The 21592-nt window shown below is 55.0% G+C and overlaps 1 protein-coding gene across 2 annotated transcripts; it reads left to right on the top strand.

The window, feature by feature from the left end:
* The first annotated feature begins 3831 nt into the window (after nucleotides 1-3831).
* Nucleotides 3832-21553, top strand: NPRL3 (NPR3 like, GATOR1 complex subunit). 2 transcript variants are annotated; one of them, XM_083711571.1, is made up of 14 exons: nucleotides 3853-4003; nucleotides 5404-5473; nucleotides 7827-7865; nucleotides 11026-11155; nucleotides 13167-13241; nucleotides 15007-15160; nucleotides 15471-15552; nucleotides 16982-17119; nucleotides 17333-17489; nucleotides 18274-18380; nucleotides 18535-18664; nucleotides 18768-18957; nucleotides 19765-19957; nucleotides 21042-21553. In XM_083711571.1, the coding sequence occupies exons 1-14, from the start codon at nucleotides 3886-3888 to the stop codon at nucleotides 21205-21207; spliced, it is 1749 nt and encodes a 582-aa protein (XP_083567697.1). In that variant the 5' UTR covers nucleotides 3853-3885; the 3' UTR covers nucleotides 21208-21553. The 2 variants fall into 2 exon arrangements, with proteins under 2 accessions (XP_083567698.1, XP_083567697.1); XM_083711572.1 differs by lacking the exon at nucleotides 7827-7865 and having other exon boundaries at nucleotides 3832-4003.
* Nucleotides 21554-21592: the final 39 nt, after the last annotated feature.

Genomic DNA, 21592 nt, shown 5'->3' with positions numbered 1-21592 from the left:
TACAAGACTTTGGTCGGGTAGCGGGATTTAAATTAAATAAACAGAAAACCAAGGTGTTGGGGAAAAATTTGACAGATACAGAGTCAGAACGGTTTCAGAGAGAAACAGAACTAACTGTGGTCAAAAAAGTAAAGTACCTAGGGGTAAACATTACAGTAAAAAATCTGAGTCTATTTAAGGATAATTATGAAAAATGTTGGTCTGAAATTAAGAGAGATTTGGACAGTTGGACAAAATTGAAGCTTTCTTTGTTAGGCCGAATTGCTGCTATTAAGATGAATGTATTGCCAAAAATGTTGTTTTTGTTTCAAACACTACAGATTGTGGACAAAACGGAGTGCTTCCGGAAGTGGCAGAGAGACATCTCTAAATTTGTCTGGCAGGGCAAAAAGCCCAGAATTAAGTATAAGATATTAACTGATGCGAAAGAAAGAGGGGGCTTTGCCCTGCCAGACTTAAAGTTGTACTATGAAGCCACAGCTTTCTGCTGGCTAAAAGACTGGCTACTTCTCGAATACACTGATGTATTGGACCTGGAAGGTTTTAATAATGCTTTTGGCTGGCATGCATATTTATGGTATGATAAGGTTAAGAGCAATAAGGCCTTTAAGAACCATATTGTCAGGAAAGCAGTGTTTAATGTCTGGACAAAATACAAAGACTTATTGGAAAACAAAACTCCAAGGTGGCTCTCACCTCTGGAAGCTAAGGCCCGAAAAAGACCCAATATGGAGGCCAAATGGCCAAAATATTGGGAAATATTAGAAAAAGACGGAGATAATTGGAAATTGCAGAGTTTGGAGAAAATGAAGGATAAAGTGTGAGACTGGTTACATTACGCTCAGATTAAAGAAGTCTTTAAAAACGACAAAAAGCTAGGGTTCCAGGTGGAGAAATCGAAGTTGGAAACAGAACTGCTAGAACCAAAGACTAAGGTACTTTCAAGAATGTATAACTTGCTGCTAAAATGGAACACACAAGATGAAATGGTTAAATCAGCTATGATAAAGTGGGCACAGGACATTGGGTATAATATTATGTTCGAGGACTGGGAAAGGTTGTGGACCACTGGGTTGAACTTCACTGCATGTAATGCTTTGAAGGAAAATGTAATGAAAATGATATATAGATGGTACATGACCCCAGTTAAACTTGCTAAGATATACCATTTGTCTGATAATAAATGTTGGAAATGTAAAGAAAATGAAGGAACATTCTTTCACCTCTGGTGGACCTGCCCTAGGGTGAAGGCCTTCTGGGAAATGATATATAATGAGCTGAAAATGGTATTTAAGTATACCTTCACTAAGAAACCAGAGGCCTTCCTTTTGGGCATTGTCGGCCAGAAGGTGTTAAAGAGGGACCGAACATTTTTCATGTATGCAACAACGGCAGCAAGGATACTTATTGCTAAGAATTGGAAAACTCAAGATCTACCCACGCTGGAAGAATGGCAGATGCAACTGATGAACTATATGGAACTAGCTGAGACGACTGGCAGAATCCGAGACCTGGGAGAGGAGAGGGTCGAAGAAGATTGGAAGAAATCCAAGACTTATTTAAAAAAACACTGTAATTTGGTTGAATGTTAAGAAAGGATGCTAGATCATAAATAATTGTGCACCACTAAATTAGATGGAATTAAGAGGATAAGTAAGTTTGAGGAAAATTTATAAATCTATTGGAGAGCTAACAGATTATATTTAAATGAACCTGACACAAGACTGTAAAACAAGATGATAAATTGCGGGCAAGAATTGACAACGATGCAAATGGGAGCGGGAGGTGTGAGGGAGTCCAAAGATGTTAAGAAAGTATGTTATGATATATGTTATTCTGTTTCTTTATCTTTGCATTTTTATTCAAAAATTTCAATAAAATATTTATTAAAAAAAAAAACAGAAGGGAGGAGAGATTGTTGCAGCAGGAGGGGGAGACCCCAGTCAGTGCCTCTTCACCAGGTGGACTCATCTCTGCCTCTTGGCCTCCCTCCTCTCCTGTTTCAGCTCCTGCCTCTGATTCTGGACTTCTCCTCTCTGCCACAGACTTTCCCAGCTCGCTAAACCCTGTTACCTCTTCTGCTTCCAACACCTCCTCTTCCAAGCCTCCTCCCTCTTACCAGTCATGTTGTCCCACCACCAGTCCCGGGGCTCTGAGCCTTCTTCCCTTGAGGGTTCCCCAGCTGGTTCCTCTAATCATTCTTCTGCATCCAACCAGTTCATGGCATCATTCATGAGCCAGAAGATCGCATTTGGGGTTTGTAGGAAACAGGTGGAGCCCAGCGGGTCAGGCAAGTCTGCTGCCAGGGCCAGGCAGGGTGGGCACGGGAGGATGAGTTGTGTCCCCTTCCTCTATTAAGGGGTGGGGGCAAATGCAGCAGGCAGCAAGAATGTCGGGGGGGGCATGCTTGTCTGCTGCCGAGAAAGCACCCAATTCTTGTGGCACCTCAGGTTCCCACAGATTTAATTGGACAGAACCTTTTGTGGACTTCCCCGGAAGCATCAGGTGCATTTCCAGCTGGCAGGGAATTTAATCATTTTACATTGTTTTGTATGATTTGTGGTATTTTACCGTGCTCCTATTTTTATCGATTATAGATGAGTAATGATTGTAATTGATAAGTGTAAACTGTTTAATTATTACTTGCTGATGTTGTTTGGTATAAGTTGTTTATTTTAATGATATTGTGACTTTTAATACAGTGGTACCTCGGGTTACATATGCTTCAGGTTACATACACTTCAGGTTACAGACTCCGCTAACCCAGAAATAGTACCTTGGGTTAAGAACTTTGCTTCAGGATGAGAACAGAAATCGTGCTCCAGCGGCACGGCGGCAGCAAGAGTCCCCATTAGCTAAAGTGGTGCTTCAGGTTAAGAACAGCTTCAGGATCTGATCGTTACTATTAATGTTTATTATTATTATTATTATTATTATGTGTGTTGGGAGCTGCTCAACCCAGCCAGATGGGCAGGGTATGTACATACGTACGTAAATAAATAAGTAAATGTGGGTGCAAATCCTCCTCTGCCATGGGGGCCAAAAAATGCCAAAGAGCAGCTCTGGGTGATGATGTCCCTAGCATTGGGATGCTGTTTTCTTTTCTTTTTTAAAGATCTAATTTGTTGCTTTTTCACATGCAATAAACGTAATTTAAAATGCAATCAACTAACCTGTCATTTCTTTACCTGCCTTCAGGCGCCAGGCGAAAACTCTTCTCCTGGGCCTTGGGCCTTTTAAACTGTGCGTGTCTAGGGAGGGGCTGGGCTTGTGTCTTCTTGCTTTGCGCGATGGTGCTTTGCATTTTGTGTTTCCATACTGCATACCAACCTGCGATCCTCGCCTGAAGGGCTGCATCTAAAATATTATTATTATTATTATTTAGAAGACATCTGAAGGCAGCCCTCTTTAGGGAAGTTTTTAATGACTGGTGTTTTAATGTATTTTTAATCTTTTGTTGGAAGCCGCCCAGAGTGGCTGGGGAAACCCAGCCAGATAGGCAGCGTAGAAAATAATAATAATAATAATAATAATAATAATAATAATAATAATAATAATAATAATTTGTGTTGGCAGCTGCCCAGAGTGGCCAGATGGGCGGGGTAGAAATAATAAATTATTATTATTGTTATTATTATTATGGAATAACCATGGGGAATTATTGGGAAATCAGCTTCAAGCCGCCCCAGCTGCTGAAGGCAAGGCGCCCGCCCTCTACACTCTCTGGACTACCACTCCCGGCGTGCCTTGCCGCCAGCCGCGCCGGCCGGGGCCGATGGGAGCCGTAGTCCAGAGAGGCGGGGCCCGCGCATGCTCTCCTCCTCCGGCGAGGCACGTGACCCCTTCGGCGCATGCGCGGCGCCTGTGTGGGCTCGGCGGGCGAGGATGGGCGAGAGCTCGAGCCCCATCAGCGTCATCCTGGTCAGCTCCGGCAGCCGCGGCAACAAGCTGCTCTTCCGCTTCCCCTTCCAGAGGGGGCCCGGCAGCCCCGCCGCCCACCCCGGTGAGGAGGAGCCGCTGCCCGGGAAACCCCCCCCGCGCGCCCGCGTTCACACGTGCACCACAAGCACACGCGACACCCTGACACGCGAGTGGGAAAGCGGGGGGGGGGAGGCTGGGGCGACGCGGGAGGGGAGCCTCCTCCCTGAGAAGAGGTCTGGGGGGGCATCCAGCATCTGCCAGGGAGGATTTAGCTGGGGTCAGACTAGATGACCCTGGGGGTCCCCTCCGACTCTACAGCTCGGTGATGGCGTGGAAAGGAGGGACCTTCCCACCCAGGGCAGAATGGTCACTCCGCTCCCACAAGGAGCGGCCACGGCCACCGGTTTGAATGGGGCGCTGCAACTATGATTCAGAATGGGGCGCGAGAGGTGGGGGCATTGTATGGGGCACGGCTGAAGTTCCAGGCCGCCCAGGTCTGCCACGGGTAGCTGCTGCTTTCTGCCCCATCTGCCTGCCTCCCGCCCCCTGGCAAGGAGGGTGAGCCTGGCTCCAGCAGCTCTGCCCTTGAACGCAGCAGGGCAGAGGGGGGCAGGAGCTGGCTGTGCCCCCAGCCGCCCCTGGTCCTGCCCCCTCTGCCTGAGGCATCCTCCTTCCCAATCCGGCTGCTGCGCTCAAGTCCTGCTCGCTGGAAGACCCAGGAAGGGAGAGGGCTGTGGGGCCCAAGTCCTGCCCTGGGGGCTCCGCCTTGGGGCATCAGCAATACAGACATGGCGGCTCCGTGTCCCGGCAGCTGGCCATTATTCTCTCTCCTCTTTGGGAAAAGGATCTTGGGAGGGCAGTTCCCCAGCTGAGGAGCACCCAGTGATAAGAAGAGTGTAATAAAAGCCTGGGTTGCTGGATCAAGCCCAAAGGGGCCCCTCAGAGCCTGGCGTCCTTTTCTCCCCGCAGCCAACCAGATGTCCCCTTTCTGCCCTCACATGCCTCTCGACATGCCCTTTCCCTTCCAGCTGAGCTCTGAATGGCACCTCAGTCGATTCTTGAGATCAACCGCAAAGCCTTGGGGAGATGGCCGCCCTCCTAATACGTTGGGCTCAAGCCATGAGGTCAAAAGTGGCAACTTGAATGGTGCCACGGGCTCCCATTTCATATATAGCTCCGTCTGGATAGTTGGCCTAGGTGAAGATTTGACGTTTTCATCCCCAAAATTTTTTGATTTGCGTTTCTACTGAAATGAGGCTGCATTTTAATGTTGTATTTTAATCTTGCTTTTAAGTTGTATTTTAATCAATTGTTTTTATACCTGGTGTGTTAACCGCCCTGAGCCCGGTCTTGGCTGGGGAGGGAGCGCGGGGTATAAATAAAATTTATTATTATTATTTGCTAAGAATTAGGTGGAAGAGGTCTCTGCTCTAACCCAAACCTCTCTGGCCTTCTGGACTTCCCCCCCTTTTCCTTTCGTAGGGAAACCGAGAAGCAGGTATGCCGTGAACAGTCTGGGCGACGGCATCGAAGACCCGGATGGGGACTCCAGGTATGTAGGGCTCCTGTTCCCTTGAGCGCCAGCCCTCCTGCTGGTTGTCATGGGTTTGTGTAGAGAGCATAAAAGACACCTTTGCACCTGGATCCTCACCAGGTGGGATGTGCTGGGGTCCCAGAGCTCTGGCATGTAAAGCAAAAGGGGCCTTGACTGGCTGGCTTGGGGCTGCTTGGATCCTGATCAAAGCAGACCCTGATATTCGCAGCTGGGGTGGGAGGTCACCTGTGGCTCTGCAGGTGTGGCAGGGAGGTGTGGCTTTTAATGCCGGGGTGTCTACCTTGACTTAGGAAAGAGGTCTCTAGCCAACCCAGGCATAAGACTCTTGCATGGGAAGTTCCTGCACAAGCCTTGCTTTATTATTTATTCATTTATCCATTTGTATATCGCCCTTCATCCGAGGATCACAGAGTGGTTTACATTATAAAAACACAAAAATGCATAGTGCAGTAACCAACAAAAACAACTCCCCCCTCTCTCCGGTTTCAAAGGCCATAGATTGTTCACTTGGCCCTGGGAAAAGAGGAATGTTTTTGCCCAGCACCTAAAGATGCCTTGGTTGTTTGGTCCAAAAGAGAGCTGAGTTCTCTCTTTCCAGAAAACCAGAAAGTCACTGCAGTGGGCAGGCCAGAAATGTTCCCCTGAACCCGGATGCTTCCAGATAAAATAACATGAACAGGCAATAAGGGTCTTCCTCTCTCGCTCCCCCTTGAATTGGCAGCCAGGGAGTTTCCAGTGCGCACCAGGTTGAGCCTCTCGTCTCCGCCTGGCCTGAATCAGGCCTCTGTACTTGGTACTCTTGGTACTCTGAATCAGGTACTCTTGGACTTGGTCACATTTGTGGTCGCAGTTCCCCAGTCATGCTGGGGCTGTGCTCCCCTTCAGCATGGGGCGGGGGCATTTCTGAAGGAGGCATCTCGGGGAGAAGAGGAGCATTGGTGGCAGGAAAGGGGCGGGGTTGCGGGGCTCCTGGGGCCCCTAATGCAGCAGCTCCCCTGGCCCCACTGCTGGGGGATAGGGATACACTTGTGGGGGGTGCTGAATCCTGCTGCAGAGGCTGCCTCTTGCGCAGGAAATAATAATAATAATAATAATAATAATAATAATAATAATAATAATAATAATAATATTATTTATACCCCACCCTCCCCGGCCAGAGCCGGGCTCAGGGCAGCTAACACCAATAAAATTACAGTAAAAACATAGTAAAGGTACCCCTGCCCATATGGGCCAGTCTTGACAGACTCTAGGGTTGTGCGCTCATCTCACTCTAGAGGCCGGGAGCCAGCGCTTCCGGGTCACGTGGCCAGCGTGACGAAGCTGCTCTGGCGAGCCAGAGCAGCACACGGAAACGCCGTTTACCTTCCCGCTAGTAAGCAAAAACCAATTTAAGATACAGGTTAAAATGCAATTTAAAATGCAGCCTCATTTTAAGAGTAGCCCATATATCAAAACCAAAACCATAAGGGGAGGGAAACCTAAGGGTCAGACTGAGTCCAAACCAAAGGCCAGGCGGATCAGCTCCGTCTTGCAGGTCCTGCGGAAAGATAGGCATGAAGGTTGCTGCCACCGTTCTGGGATGGCACAGCCTGACAGTGTGAAGAGGCAGTGCCCCTTGGGGGCCTTCATCTGCTGGGCAGTGATGCCCATCCATGGCATGGGGGGGGGTTGCCTCCTGTGACCCGAGGGTAAGGGGTGCCTAATAATAATAATAATAATAATAATAATAATAATAATAATAATTTATTATTTATTCCCCAGTCACTCTGGGCGCCTTCCAGCAGAATATTAAAATACAATGCTTCATCAAACATTAAAAGCTTCCCTAAACAGGGCTGCTTTCAGATTTCTTTTAAAGATAAGCTAGCTGCTTATTTCCTTGACATCTGGTGGGAGGGTGTTCCACAGGGCGGGCGCCACCACCGAGGAGGCCCTCTGCCTGGTTCCCTATAACCTCACTTCTCACAGGGAGGGAATCCCCAGAAGGCCCTCGGTGCTGGACCTCACGGCTTTAAAGGGCTTTAAAGGTCAGCAGCAGCACTTTGAATTGTGCCTGGAAACGTACTGGGAGCCAATGCAAGTCTTTCAGGACGGGCGTTGTGGTCTCAGTGGCCGCTCCCAGTCCCCAGTCTAACCCCAGCCAGGCTTTCAGGGTGTGTTTCTCCCTTGAGGCGCTAGGCAAGGGCTCGTTCTCCAAGGAGCCTTTATTTATTTCAATATGTGGACAGTCCCCTAACCTCCAGCTGCCCGGTTTTGCAGCGTTGACGTTTTTGTGCCTTGCGTGACTTTGCCTGGTAGATTCTTGTGTTCTGTTTCCGCGTGGTCTCATGGCCCCTGTTCCTGTTTTCAGAGAGCCCTGTCCGCTCACTGATGAGCAGGTGGTGTCGGGGTAAGACCAAACCTTCTCCGCCAGCAGCGCCTCTCTCTCTCTCTCTCTCTCGAATGGCTTCCCTGTCTCCACCATCTCCTCCTTCTCCTCGCACTTTGTTGCTCACTTCTCTTTCCCACCAAGCTGCAAATGTCACGGAACCACACGCTGGTGCGCAGGGAGGCCGGCAAAGGGCCTGAGAAACAGGCAGGTCAGCCAGGAAGGAAATTGCTGCTCAGGGGCAGCGCAAAAGGTCCCAGACCCCAAGGGCAGGGCTGGGGGGGAGGAGAGACCCCCTGTGCCTGACACCCCAGTCAGTGCAGGCATCCCTGGACTACACGGCCCATCAGTCTGACCCAGGAGAAGGCTGTTGCCTGCGTTTCTGAAGGCCTTTCCTCCCCATAGCTGGAAGAAACAGCCACGCTGTGCTTTGCAGTGAGTGGGGAACTGATTTCTCAATGGAGACAAAAAGGTCATGTTTTCCCTCTGAAGCCGTTTGGGGACGCACTTGTCTGAAGGCTGGCTGCTCTGCTCCAGTATCCAGGATGCAAGCCGACCAGCCTGCGGTGCAGACAGTGTGAGGCTCCTGTCGCCCTCCTTTTGCCTCTTTGCACAAATGGTCCTGGCTCCCCGCCCCCCGCCCCGGGGTCTTCAGTCCCAGCAGACTTGCTTAGGAGGGCTGCACAGGCCCCAGCCCCTGTGAGGGAAGCCCCTAACAAGGGGGAAGCTCAGAGGGACACAGTGCCGGTTTGGCCCAGCCTCCCATTTCAGAGACTCTGTGAGGGTTGTGGCTGTGGACCTCCGTCAGGGTAGGGTAGCTAGGAGTTGACTGAGCGGCGCTCCTGCGTGTGCCATGCGGCTTTTGATCTGGGCCCCCAGAGGCTGCTCCCGGCCCCGTCTGCATTCCCTCTGCCTCTGGGGAAGGCTGCCTCCCAGTGCTCAGAGCAATGGGGCATCCTTCAGGGCTGTGGGGCTGGAGCAGCCCAGTAGGTTTTGGAACTCCCTTGCCCCCCTGGCCGCCCTGTTCTGAACAGCTTCTCAAGAAGCTGACGGCTTGATGGCTGCTGTCTCAGAGCACTGCCTGCCCTGAAGTTGCTTGTTTAAAATAAAATACTTTGTGTGCCTTTAAAGCAGGTTTGCCTTTCTGTAGCTGCTCAAAGAGGCCATCAAGTGGATTAAAACAAAGTCTCCAGCTCTGAATAAGCAGATGAGCTCTTAACAATAGTGGGAAGGTGGGGAAGGGAGCAATATTCTCCTCTGCAACCCAAGAAACCTTTTTTTTTTTTTAGCTCAGTCACTTTGGTTCTCTGCTTCCAGAGAAAGGTTGGGGGCAGGTGCCCCCAACACACAATCGCTGCTCCTCTGAAAAGCCGCTCTAACTCATTTGCAGAGTTTTGGGGCTTCCCGTTGCCAGAACAGAGGAGTGGAAGTGATCTGTGTGCCCCAGATTTCAAGTTTGGCTTCAAGAAGCAATTTTCTCAATTTCCAGAGGGGTCGTAGCAGCCGTGTGATTACGGTTGCAGCCAAGGGGCAGGGAGTCTTTTCTGGGTGGTAGCATAGGAAGGGCACTGTGGTCCTCCAGCGGTTTGACTTTTCACCCCCAGAGGCACACTCCATTGTCCCTCGAGACAGGTGGAGGCCGACAAGTGTTTGGAAACGGAGGCCAAAGCAGAATTTGCCCGTTTTCCAGATGTAACAAGACTTTGTTGAGCTTCTTACTGTAGACACTTCTCCACTCGCCCCCGGGTCATATTTTCCTACAGTCTTGTCCCCCCCCCCCCCCCGGCAGGCCTGCTCTCTTCTCTGATGCCTCTGGTTTTGTGCATGGCCTCCCTCGGCTGCCTTGTGCAGCCTACTTGATCTCTTCTGCTGGGGCCGATAAGCTGGCAATCTCTCCCGGCCACGGCCACTGCAGCTGCTGCCTGCACCCAGGGCAGGGCAGTCTTGCTGGGTGAAGCTGAAGGGCAAAGAGCTTGTTCCAGGCCTCACTGTCTCCCTGGTGCCCGGAAGTTTGCCTCCTGGCAGCTGTGAGATGGGAAAGCAGCAGGCAAGACCCCCATTGACCAGGCAGGTTTGCTGCTTCTGCCCTCAAAGCTAGTTTCTTTTTGAGTCATCCAGGCCGATGCTGACTGCCACCTTTACAGTTTCATGCCTTTTCCCCAAAGCTGAGCAAGCAGCAGCTTTGCAGAATATCCCCTTTGGTGGAGAGATGTTGGAAGGTTCATAGAGTCGTGGAGTGGGAAGGGACCCCCCAGTGGCCATCTAGTCCACCCCCCTGCAATGCAGGACTCAAGCATCCCTGACAGATGGCCATCCGGGACAGACGAGTCCTTCCCCGCCCCCCCCCCTCCAAAAAACCTGCCCTTCTTCAGAGAGGATCCTTCCTTCTGGGGAACTTCAGGACTTTGCAGGCCACACATTTCCCCCCCCCCCCTTTCCTGATGAACTTCGCCCATGCATAAATGCATCTTTTCCTCCACAGAAGGAAATCTGCAGTGGGAGGAGAGACACAGGAAGGGCTTCTGAGTTTGGCCCTGGCCTGCGGCTCCCAGCTAGCTGCAAAGGGGCCCTTCTGGCCACCCCAAGACCTGAAGCTCTGGCATCTCTGGGAGGGGGCCATGGGGCTCAGCTCTCCTCCCGCAGACACACCTGAGGCAGGGAGCAGAGCCGGGCACACCTGCCCCTTTGGCCAGGGAGCACTTTTCCCCAGGGATGGGCAGTCGGTGGCCTCCCAAGTGGTGCTGGCACCCCTTACCATCGGAAGGCGCACGGCTGCCTCCTGGTCCCCTGCTCTGGAGCAAAGCCCCATTGCGCTGCCTGTCCTCAAGCGACCTGCCCGCCACACCTTGCTGCTTAGGGGAACCTCACCTGTCCTTCCAAACCGGCACCTGCAAACTCTGCCTAATCTTTCCTCCTGAGAGCTTGTCATTAACGAAAGTTGCATGAGCCTCTGACGCTTTCCTTCTCAATATAATTCGGATGATTTGAAAGACGGTGATCTTTGCGGCATCTTAATTTCCCCCACCTGATGGACTCCAAGGTGCCCCAATGTCTCGTGTGTGTGTGTGTGTGTGTGTGTGTGTGTAGACTTAATGGTGACACAATGCATACCAATTCATCCCGCCTCTGGGACAGTGTGGGGTCTGCGCAAGTGCACTGATGCCCGTTTCTGCTCCTGAAGGTTCTCGGACGTCATCCTGGCAACGATCCTGGCTACCAAATCAGACATGTGTGGCAAGAAGTTTGAGCTGAAGATCGACAACGTCCGTTTCGTGGGACACCCCACCCTGGTGCAGCATGCCTTTGGACAGGTAGGCCCCGCGGGCGCCAGGGCAGCCTGGGCACAGCCTGTGAGTTGGGCCGGGAAGTCAAGTCCAGTTGGGTCCCTCTGCTGCCCCGGCCACTTTCCTGATGGTTCAGCTGGCCGGTGGTGGGCTGGGAGGGGAGCTTGGAGCAGCCCTGGAACAGGCCTGGGGGGCCAGCTGCAGTCGCCCGGTGCCGTCCAGCCAGATGGCCTCACAGGCGCTGCCCCTCACGCTCTGCTCTTTGGCCAGCAGGTGAGACCCCAGGTGGCCCTTTCTCCGCCCATGACATCTCCAAAGTACAGCATTCACCCCTTGCCCTGACATCACCCCCTCTCCTCTCTGGGGAGCTGAACCCTTTCAGGCTCTCCTTCCAGGGGGGAGGTGTGTTTCCACGCTTGCCCAAGGTGCACTGCACTCCCCCGACCCGTCTGGGTGCTTTCCTGGGACCTGTCTCTGCCTCGACTTCTGAACTGGCCTGCCAGATTTGGAGGGGTGCTGAGTCCGATCACGAGTCGTCGGACTGGTACCCCACAGTGTGTAATGCGGCTGCTGGGGGTCTCAGAAGCTGAGCCAGAGCACAGGGACAGAGGAAGCTGCCTTGTTCAGACCCTTGGTCCATCTATCCCTATAATGCCCGCACTGACTGGCAGCAGCAGCAGCTCCCCGGGGATTCAGGCAGGAGTCTCTCCCAGCCTTCCCTGGGGGTCATGCCCAGCAGCTGCTCTGCCACTGACCCTTGGAGCGCTCTAGGAAAGGGCCAGCCAGGTTGTTTCCATATTTCCCCCCTTAAAAACAACAACTCTGCTCTTAGGGGGGGGGGGGACCGCACAGTTCAGAGTTGGAGAGCCTCCTGGACAGGGGTCTCCTTGGTCCTTGTCCTGCAGCCTCCCTTGGGGTGGAGACATGGGTGCCAAAGGCCTTTGGGGGGGGGGGGTCCTCAGCCTTCAGGCTCTCCTGCACCTCCTTGTGGTGACATGCAGACCCTGTGAAGTCCTTTGGCAGCTGCTGCAAACTTTCCTGGGCTTCTCGCATCTCCCTTCTGTTTGTGAAGCTCAGAGAGTCCTTCAAAATGAGGTGGGAGGGCTGGTGGCGGCTAGGGCTCTGCATATGCTCAGAGGCACTTGCCCGCCCCTGTCCCTAAGCATTGGGAAGAGGTGTCGAGCCTCTGATCGGATTGGGCCCCTAGTAGGCTGATGTTCGTGGGCACAAACCCCATGCAGGTGAGGGGAGCAGCAGCAGCAATTATAATAATAATAATAATAATAATAATAATAATAATACCCCACTCTGGGCACCTTCCAACAGAATATTAAAAACACAATAAAACATCAAACATTAAAAAGCTTCCGTAAATAGGGCTGCCTTCAGATGTCTTCTAAAAGTCAGGTCGTTGTTTATTTCCTTGACATCTGATGGGAGGGCGTTCCACAGGGCGGGTGTCACCACCGAGAAGGCCCTCTGCCTGGTTCCCTGTAACTTGGCTTCCCGCAGTGAGGGAACCGCCAGAAGGCCCTCGGAGGTGGACCTCAGTGTCCGGGTGGAGCGATGGGGGTGGAGATGGGAGGGGGGGTCTCCCCTGTTCCTTTTCTTTGGCTTCTTCCTTGCTTCCAGGCTGCCTCCTCCACACCAGCCCAGGGCGGGGGCCACAGCCAGTGGGAAGGAGGACCAGGCTAGAGTTGAATGATGGATTGACTGCATTTCTGCTTCGCCTTTTCCTCCAAGGAGGGGGCCTGTGTGGTTCTCTCCCCACCTGCTCATTTAATCCCCACAACGACCCTGTGGGGTAGGGGGAGGCTGAGAAGCAGGGACTGCTGGGAGGGAGAGCCTACCTGAAGCCCGGCCACCTGGACCAGCCGCCTGGTTCCCCAGTGTGTGGCAGCTTACGCCCCGTGAGGGTGAGGTTGTCCTGCAGCCCCACCACCCTCCCCAGCCCTCCCAAGACCCTCCTTGCCAGAGGCTGCCCCTCCCCTGCTCCCCTCTCTTGGCTGCCCCCTTAAAAGTCCGGCTTGCTTTGCAGATCTCCAAGACAGACCCCTCCCCAAAGCGGGAGATGCCCACCATGATCCTCTTCAATGTCGTCTTCGCCTTGAGGGTAAGGACCTCCCTCCCTCCCGCCGGGTTCCGAGAAGCTGAGCAGCCGTTTCCTGGGAGTCAGAGCCCAGGGGTGGGGGGCACCCCACATGTGCTGCAAAGTCCAGTGAGAATGTGGGGCTGGCTTTGGGGGTGCTGCAGGCCCCTTGGCTCTTCTGCAGGGATGTGTGCCATCGAGGGTCTCTAGGCTGCTTGGGGGAGGCCAATTGTGGGGGGAGGCCCCCCCAGGAAAGGCTTCGGAGCCTTCCTTGCTTCTGCCACCCCCCAAGGGCCTGCCTGGGCTTTGGGTGGGGCTTTGGGTGGGGCAGGCAGAGGCCCCAACCTGGTAATCAGCGGAGGAGCAGCTCTGTGACTCAGCAAGAGCTCTGAAAGCTGAGTCACGGTTAGTGGACCCGGGTGGCAAACATTATCGGCAGCCCGGCCTTCTTTAACTGGGGCTTGGCAGCCGCCTTCCAGCCCCCTCCGACTTGCCTCTCCGGCCCCACCTTGCCAGCTGCGTGGGGCTGATAGCGGCCTCCACCTGTGGGTTAGGGGGAGGCCTGAGCAAGCAGCCTTTGTGGTCTCAGGGATGGGAGCTCTCAGGGTGGACAGCGATGGGGTGGCCCTTTGGCCGGTTGCCCAGGCAGCGGCCTGTGGGTCAGGGACCTAGCTCCAGCCTCCCTGAGGCTGAGGGCAGGCAGGGGCGTTGCACAGCTGGTCTGCTCTGGTCTGCCCTCCCTCAGGACTGGGTCTCCTTGGGGGGGCTCAGAGAAATGGCTAGCCCACATCAGGTGGGACTAAGGGTCAGCCCCCATGATGGAGCAAAACAGGAGCATCATTGGGAGCTTCAGGATAGATCAAAGAAAGTCCTCCTTAAGGCAGGACAGAGTCAACTATGGAACTCACTGCCACAAGCTTTCAAAGAGGATTGGACAAATTCCTGGAGGAGGAGAGGGCTTCTCATGGCCCCTCGCTCTGCTCTGCCATGTTCCTGAATCCTCGTTGCTGAAGAAGAGGGCTCTTGTGCCCTGATCCTGCTTGCTGGTTCCGCACAAGCGCCTGGTCCCACTGTGAGGGAAGGATCCTGGACTAGATGGGCCGTGGGCCTGATCCTGCAGTTTTAGTGGTTTTTGGCTTTTTTACCAAATACAATTAAGCAAGTAAACATGCTTTATGAGATCATGTTGTAGGGCATCTGAAAGCTTTTTTTTATTTTTACTATCTGTAAATTTATTTATTTGTTATTTCAAATTAAAATTTTACAGGTATATATATATCAAACATAAATCATACAAGCAAGATCCCAAGGAATCTCCTTGACTTCCATCCTCCCCTTTGTGGGTCCTAATTTAATAATTTCCTCCATCTTTTTTGATGATCCGAATCTTTTACTTCTCCATTGTGTCCAAAATTTGCCCTTTAACTACAAGTGATATTACATTGTGTCTTCCTGAGTTCTGATTCTTCTGGTCATTTTGGCCATTGCAGCCTAGTCCATCAACTTCCCCTGCCATTCTTCTCTCGTATAGACTTAGTCTTCTTCCCATCTCTTGTCTTCTTGAAGAGTACCAGGCAGGTGGGTTAATTTGCAGCTAAAGGGACCCAAAGGTTCTGACAGGCTTTTGCGCACGTAAATGTGAAAACCCCCAAACAGAGCCAGTCCTGGGCTCCGGCCATGGCTTCCCCCAGGTCCTCTGGCTGAGCTGGTTGGGCCCCTTCTGTCCTGCGGCCGGACTGCCCTGCCTGCCCCCTTCCCAGCCTCCTCTCTCCCCCTGTGCCCCCCTTAGGCCACCGCGGACCCCTCGGTCATCAGCTGCCTGCACAACCTCTCTCGCCGCATCGCCATTGTCCTCCAGCACGAGGAGCGCCGCTGCCAGTACCTCACGCGAGAGGCCAAGCTCATCCTGGCCATTCAGGACGAAGCCTCTGCCATCTCGGAAAGTGAGTCTGGCCGGATCCGGGGGCCACAGGGAGCCCTTCTCCAGGCATCTGTCTGGCCCTCATGGGCTCAGCTGGGCAGGGCTGGGCAGGGGCTTTAATATTATTGAGTTATTAGATTTGTATCCCGCCCTTCACCCAAAGATCACAGGGCAGTTCACAACACAAAAACGCCCTGCCTGCTGTTCGTGGCACTTCCAGTGGCCTGGGGGGGGGCATGTCCATTTGGAGCTGGGGGGGGGCGAGGAGGTTTCCTGGGGAAGCCCTTTGAAGGCCCCGGAAGCCACACCTGGCTGTTGTTCCCCTCCTCCAGCGCCTGAAGGGCCCCAGTCGCCTTTCCTCCACATCCTCCCCAAGTGCAAGCTGGCCAGAGACCTGAAGGAGGCTTACGACAGGTAAGCACAGGCCAGGTGGCCGTCTGGCGGTTAGGATTAGCTGAGAGGGGTCCCTTCCGACTCTACAGTTCTGTGATTCGAAGTCAGCCTTTGGGGTCTCAGCCCTGGGGTGGGGGTGGGGGTGCTGAAGGTTGAAAGCCCAGGAGAGGCCTCCGTCCCAGGTGTTGCTCTGGCCCCTGGGTCGTCATAATAATAATAATAATAATAATAATAATTTATATCCTGCCCTTCCCAGCCAAAGCCGGGCTCAGAGCAGCTAACAACAAACAATAAAAGTAGCACAGCATTCTAAAATCAATTCATTCTAAAATCAATTCAGAATCAAATTAATGGCAACCATTGGGCTAGAGTTCTATAAAGATTGCCAAAGGAGGGTGTCAGACTGTGCCCTGACCAAAGGCCTGGTGGAACAGCTCTGTCTTGCAGGCCCTGTGGAAAGATGTCAAGTCCCGCAGGGCCCTAGTTTCTTGTGACAGAGCGTTCCACCAGATCGGGGCCATGGCTGAAAAAGCGCTGGCTCTGGTTGAGGCCAGCCTAACCTCCCTGTGGCCCGGGATCTCCAAGATGTTTTTATTTGCAGACCATAAGGTTCTCCACAGGACATACCGGGAGAGGCGGTCCCGTAGGTACGAGGGTCCTAGGCCATATAGGGCTTTAAAGGTTAAAACCAGCACCTTGAACCTGACCCTGTACTCTACTGGGAGCCAGTGCAGCCAGGTGAAAGTGATCCCGCGGCGAAGACCCCGTAAGGAGTCTTGCCGCGGCATTCTGCCCCTGCTGGAGTTTCTGGGTCAGTCTCAAGGGCTGCCTGCCTGGGTCTTTTTGCAACCTTCCCAGCTCTGCGATACCCGTTTTGGGGTGAGGCAGCTAGACTGGCGCTGGGTGCACTCCCTCCCTCTCTGCGGTTACGGCTGCTGCTGCTGCTGCTGCTGCTTGGGTCAGGCTCACAGCTGCCCAGCGCCCCCTGGTGGCCATTGACGGGGCTGCAGAGGGGGCTGCGGCTGGTGGCTCCTGTTCTTTATTATAATAGAACAGCCAAACCTCGGTTGTCGAATGCAATCCATTCCGGAAGACGGTTGGACTTCTGAAACGTTCGACAACCGAGGCGCAGCATCTGATAAGTTGCAAGAGCTTCTTGCACTCAAGCGGAAGCTGCGTCGGGCGTTTGGGTTCCCAAAAAGATTCAAAAGTCCGGAGCATTTATTTCTGGGTTTCCTGGATGCGGGAGCGAAAACAGAGCCGTTCAAGAACAGTTTTATTATTTGTACCCCTCCCACCTGACGGAGTTGCCCCAGCCACCCTTGGCTCAGCCAGTGTGAGAGAGGGGGGCTGTTCCTTTGAGTCGAGGGTCAGGCCCTTTGTCGAGGGGGCCTGCGGCTCAGTCCCGGCCAGGGCTGGGGGCTCTTCCACCTGCTCTCTTTCCCCGCAGCCTCTGCACGACAGGCGTGGTCCAGCTGCACATCAACAACTGGCTGGAAGTGAGCTTCTGCCTGCCCCACAAAATCCACTACGCTGCCTCTCACTTCATCCCTCCGGAAGCCATCGAGAGGAGCCTCAAGGCCATTCGGTAGAGACCGGGTCGTAATAAAATGGGGGGAGGGGTTGTTGTGCCGCTTCCTGGTCCCAGAGTGCGTCTGGATCTGTGCTTGGGGGGCAGTGGGGTCTCTCTGCGATACCTGTGTTGCAGGAGGGTTGGCCTAGATGACCCTGGGGGCCCCCTTTGCAGCCCTGCAGTGCCGCGAGTGTCTGTGCCCCCGTCTCTCCCCCCCCCCCCGCTCAGGCCGTACCATGCCTTGCTGCTGCTGAGGGACGAGAAGGCGCTTCTGAGCGAGCTGCCGCTGGACTGCTCCCCCGCCCTGGTGCGCGTGGTCAGGACCACCTCGGCCGTCAAGAACCTCCAGCAGCTGGCCCAGGACGCCGACCTGGCGCTGCTGCAGGTGAGGGGGAAGGGGGGCCGGTGTCCTGCCCCAGACTCCGGGGGCTGCTGGCAGAAGCGCCACCCGCTCCTCAGTTCTGGGCTGGGTCCAGCAAGGCCTCCAGCCTGCTCCCTGGCCAAAGGGACTCTCCGCTTTGACTGCCATTATTCCTGCATTGCAGAGGGGGTCCTTTCCAACGCTGTGGTTCTGTGAACTCCCCCCCCCCCCGATGCCCCAGTGGGAATCCCAGGGGCCTCGGAGGGCATTGAGGCAGCAGCTGCTCCTCCCCACCTCCTGCTCTGTGCCTCACTCAGGACTAGTAGCTCTGATGCCACTGTTGCCCAGAGAGGTTGGCACCCCCCCCCCAAGTCCAGAGCAGTAGCTCCTCCTCTGACCCCCGTCGGCACCCACTGCTGCCCCTCCCTCGCTGCTGCTGCTGTTTCTTCTGTGGGGCTGGGCAAGGCTCTGTTCTTGGCCTGGAGCAAGGTCTCTTACCTGGCTATCTGGGAGACGGGGAGGGACGTTGCTCAGCCCCCTCCTCACTTGGGGGGCCTTGGGCCAACTCTCCTCAAAAGCGGAGCCAGTGTCCCCAGGTCGACAGGTGAGAAAAGCAGGTGGGACCCAGGAGATTCCCTTGGGGGGGAGGCTCTTTTGTGGCTGGAGGAGAGGCCAGGCAGTTTCTGAGAAAGGGGGACTCCCTAGATGTGACCCCGATCCAGGCCTTTTCTCTCCCGCTTGGGCCCGGGAACCTGGGGAGGTTCTGCTGGTGCTGAGTGCGAGTCTTCCCCTTCCATCCCTGCGGCAGGTGTTCCAGCTGGCAGCGCACCTGGTCTACTGGGGGAAGGCCATCATCGTCTACCCGCTGTGCGAGAACAACGTCTACATGCTGTCTCCCAATGCCAGCGTCTGCCTGTAAGTCTCTGGGCACCCAGCTCTGCCGAGTGCGAAGCAAGACTCGCACCCTGTCCCCTCCCCCCCCCCCCGATGCTGGCCTCTGGGGAGGCTGGGGGGTTCATGCAGAGAGACCCCCCCTGACCTCCTGCCTGCTCTGCCTCTCCCCCCACAGCTACTCCCCTCTGGCGGACGACTTTGCCTGCCAGTTCCCCGGCCACGACCTGCCTTCCGTCCTCTCCAAGTTCTCCTTGCCGGTGTCCCTGTCGGAGTTCAAGGACCCCCTGGCTCCCCCCGTGCAGGAGGTAAGCTGCCCCTGGCACCCCTCACCCAGCTGGCCCCTGGGCAGCCCCCGGGGGGTGGCATGTGGCACCCCACTGAGCCCCTCTTTGCCTCCCCTCCCACCAGACACAGCTCATCCAAATGGTCGTCTGGATGCTCCAACACCGACTGCTCATCCAGCTGCACACCTACGCCTGCCTGATGGTGCCCCCCAAGGAAGAGGACGTCCGGCCCCGGGCGGAGGAGATGCCCCTGGCGGCCAGAGTCGGGGGGCGCAGCCTCAGCACCCCCAACGCCCTCAGCTTTGGCTCCCCAAGTAGGTGGTGTGTGTGTCTTTTGGAGCCCTGCTGCGAAGGGGTCCTGGGTCACTGAGTCTGTCTCCATCTTATCTTTTGCCAGATGCTCCAGATGTTCTTCCCATCCTACTTCTGGGCATAATAGGCTTTACTGATTTTATTTAGTTTGTTACCTTTATACGCAATATAAAAACGGAAAATGAGAACACAAAATGCATAAACTAATAACAAATACCCTGAAAAACTGCATAGCCCCCCCCTCCACAAACATAAGTTGTAGATTTTTTTATCAGTCCAAGGCCTGGTTGAAGAGGAATGCTTTTGCCTGGCCCCTAAAGCGATGGAATGAAGGCGCCAGGGGAGAACATCCGACTAGCAGGGAGCCACTGCAGCAAAGGCCCCGTTTTGAGCTGCGGCTGTGGCTGAGTTGCCCCACTTGTAGGAAAGGATCTCCTCTACTCCAGCGAAAGATGGAAAGGGTTGTGGGGGATCCCAGGGCTTTTGCAAACACCAAGTGAGCTTCAGCCCCAGTCCATCTGCACAGCGAATCTTGTATGGTCTCATCCTTCCACACCCTTCACAGAAGGGGGGGGCTGAGCATTGCTCTCTCCACACGAGGCGCACGCATGCACGCTCTGCCCAGGCTGCTCTTTGCGTCTCTCCCCCTTTGCTTTGGGGGCCTGGGGGCCCTCTTACAACGGGCCCCGGGTGCCTCTGTTGGGTGTGTGTGAGAGGGTGCGCATGAGCCCCGTGGGCAAGGGGGCAGCCGAGGGGGATGGCCTGCTCCACGCTCCCTTGCGTCTTTGTCCCTGTCCCCCCCCCCCCAGCCAGCAGCGACGACATGACGCTCACCAGCCCCAGCATGGACAACTCCAGCGCAGAGCTGCTGCCCGGAGGGGACTCCCCTGTGAACAAGCGCATGACTGAGAACCTGCTGAGCAGCCTCCCGGAGCACGAGCGAGAGGCCATCCTCAGCGTCCCCGCCGCCCACAACCCCGAGGACCTGCGCACATTTGCCAGGTAGGCAGGGAGGGGGGCCGGGTGGGGCGAGGGCTGATTCCGGGAAGAGGGCAGAGTCCCTAGGGCGGCCGCAGCCAGGATTTTTCTTAGGGGGGCAGAACCAGTGTGATTTGTCAGTCACCGTATTTTTCGCACCATAGGACGCACCGGACAATAGGACGCACCTTGTTTTAGAGGGGGGAGAACAAGGGGGAAAAATTCTTCCGCTCTCTGCCCAGCGCCCCTTCAGCGAAGCGGCAGGAAGTGCTGTGCGGAGAGTGGGAGAATTCCCCCCCCCCTTGTTTTCCCGCTCTAAAACAAGGTGCTGCTTAAAGTGCGTTCAGGCGGCTACCTTGGAAGCCTGGAGAGCGAGAGGGGTCAGTGCGCCCCGAGCCCTCTCGCTCTCCAGGCGTCAGGTTCCTTTTGACCTGCTCTTTGGGGCTGGCGGGGGAAGCCCACCACCAGCCCCAAAGAGCAGGTCAGGGAGCAGCGGAAAGGCGCAGCGGAGAGGCTGCTGCCATAGCCGCGCGTCACCTCTCCAGCCGGGAGAGGGTCGCGGGGCTATGGCGTCTTCGCTCCCTAGGACGCACACACATTTCCCCTTCATTTCTGAAGGGGAAAAAGTGCATCCTATAGAGCGAAAATTACGGTAAGCATTTCTGTTGTTTTACTTGATCTGGCCCCCTCTCCTGGCTACACCCATGGCTTCTGTAATTTGAAGACCGTTTCTGAAGGAGACCCTAAAGCTCACAATGAGCAGCTGAGATGAGCAGCCCCTGCCCTGTTGGCGCAGGTCGGTTCCAGCCTCTTCAGACCCCCCCCCCCGCCTTTCTGCCCCCTGCACAGGGTGGGGGGAGCTGCCCTTCTCCCCCTGACTTCTGGCACCTGCAGCCGTTTCTTCCTTTGGGGGGGGGGAGTTGCTCTGGGAAAGCGGGGAGATCAAGGGGGGGGGTTTTGGGGTTGCCCTGCCCAGCCCTTGCAGCTCTCCCGGCTGGGCTGAGGGGTCCTGGGACCAGCGACCGCCCTGTCTCGGGTTTCCCGCTGGGGGCTCCTTGCTCAGGCTGCAGCTGCCACCCCCCAGCCCTGCCCTCCTTCCCGCCCCCAGGCTTCTGCACTACTTCCGGGGGCGCCACCACCTGGAGGAGATGATGTACAACGAGAACATGCGCCGCTCGCACCTCCTGATGCTCTTTGACAAGTTCCGGGGCGTGCTGGTGGTGACCAACCACGAGGACCCCGTCATCTCCGTCTTCCAGTCCTTCCCGAAGTGAGGAGAAGGGGCCGCTGCCCAGGACTTGGAAGGAGGATTGCTGGCCCTCGGGATGGGGGAAGAAGGCACCCCCTTCTTGCAGCCACATGGGGGGCAAGGAGGGGCCTTGGGGGCCTTGTGCACAGACGCCTGCCAGCGACCCCGATTCGGTCCCGCTCCTGGCACTGCCAGCCTCAGATGCTGCTTCTGGGTCTCTGCTGACGGCTGCATCCATCTGCTGGACACTTCTCTGGGGTGGGGGGGGTGGAGAGCTGGGGGGGGACACCTTTGTCTTGATAGTTGCAGGCAACCCTCAGACTGTTCACCCGCCATTGCACAATTACAACCACATGCTGGAAAAGGTGAAATCTTTCTCCTCTTAAGTCAGGGAACAAGTCTGTTGCGAA

This window comes from Podarcis gaigeae (assembly GCF_964106915.1).
Source record: "Podarcis gaigeae genome assembly, chromosome: 14".
In the NCBI taxonomy this organism is placed as follows: domain Eukaryota; kingdom Metazoa; phylum Chordata; class Lepidosauria; order Squamata; family Lacertidae; genus Podarcis; species Podarcis gaigeae.
This window is presented reverse-complemented; position numbering and strand designations above follow the sequence as displayed.

Bases quoted from the DNA above. Each gene is read 5' to 3' on its own strand.
- NPRL3 (XM_083711571.1), top strand. From the start codon at position 3,886: ATGGGCGAGAGCTCGAGCCCCATCAGCGTCATCCTGGTCAGCTCCGGC. The intron at 4,004-5,403 runs GTGAGGAGGAGC...TTCCTTTCGTAG, and splicing joins CAGCCCCGCCGCCCACCCCG to GGAAACCGAGAAGCAGGTAT. The intron at 15,553-16,981 runs GTAAGCACAGGC...CTTTCCCCGCAG, and splicing joins CTGAAGGAGGCTTACGACAG to CCTCTGCACGACAGGCGTGG.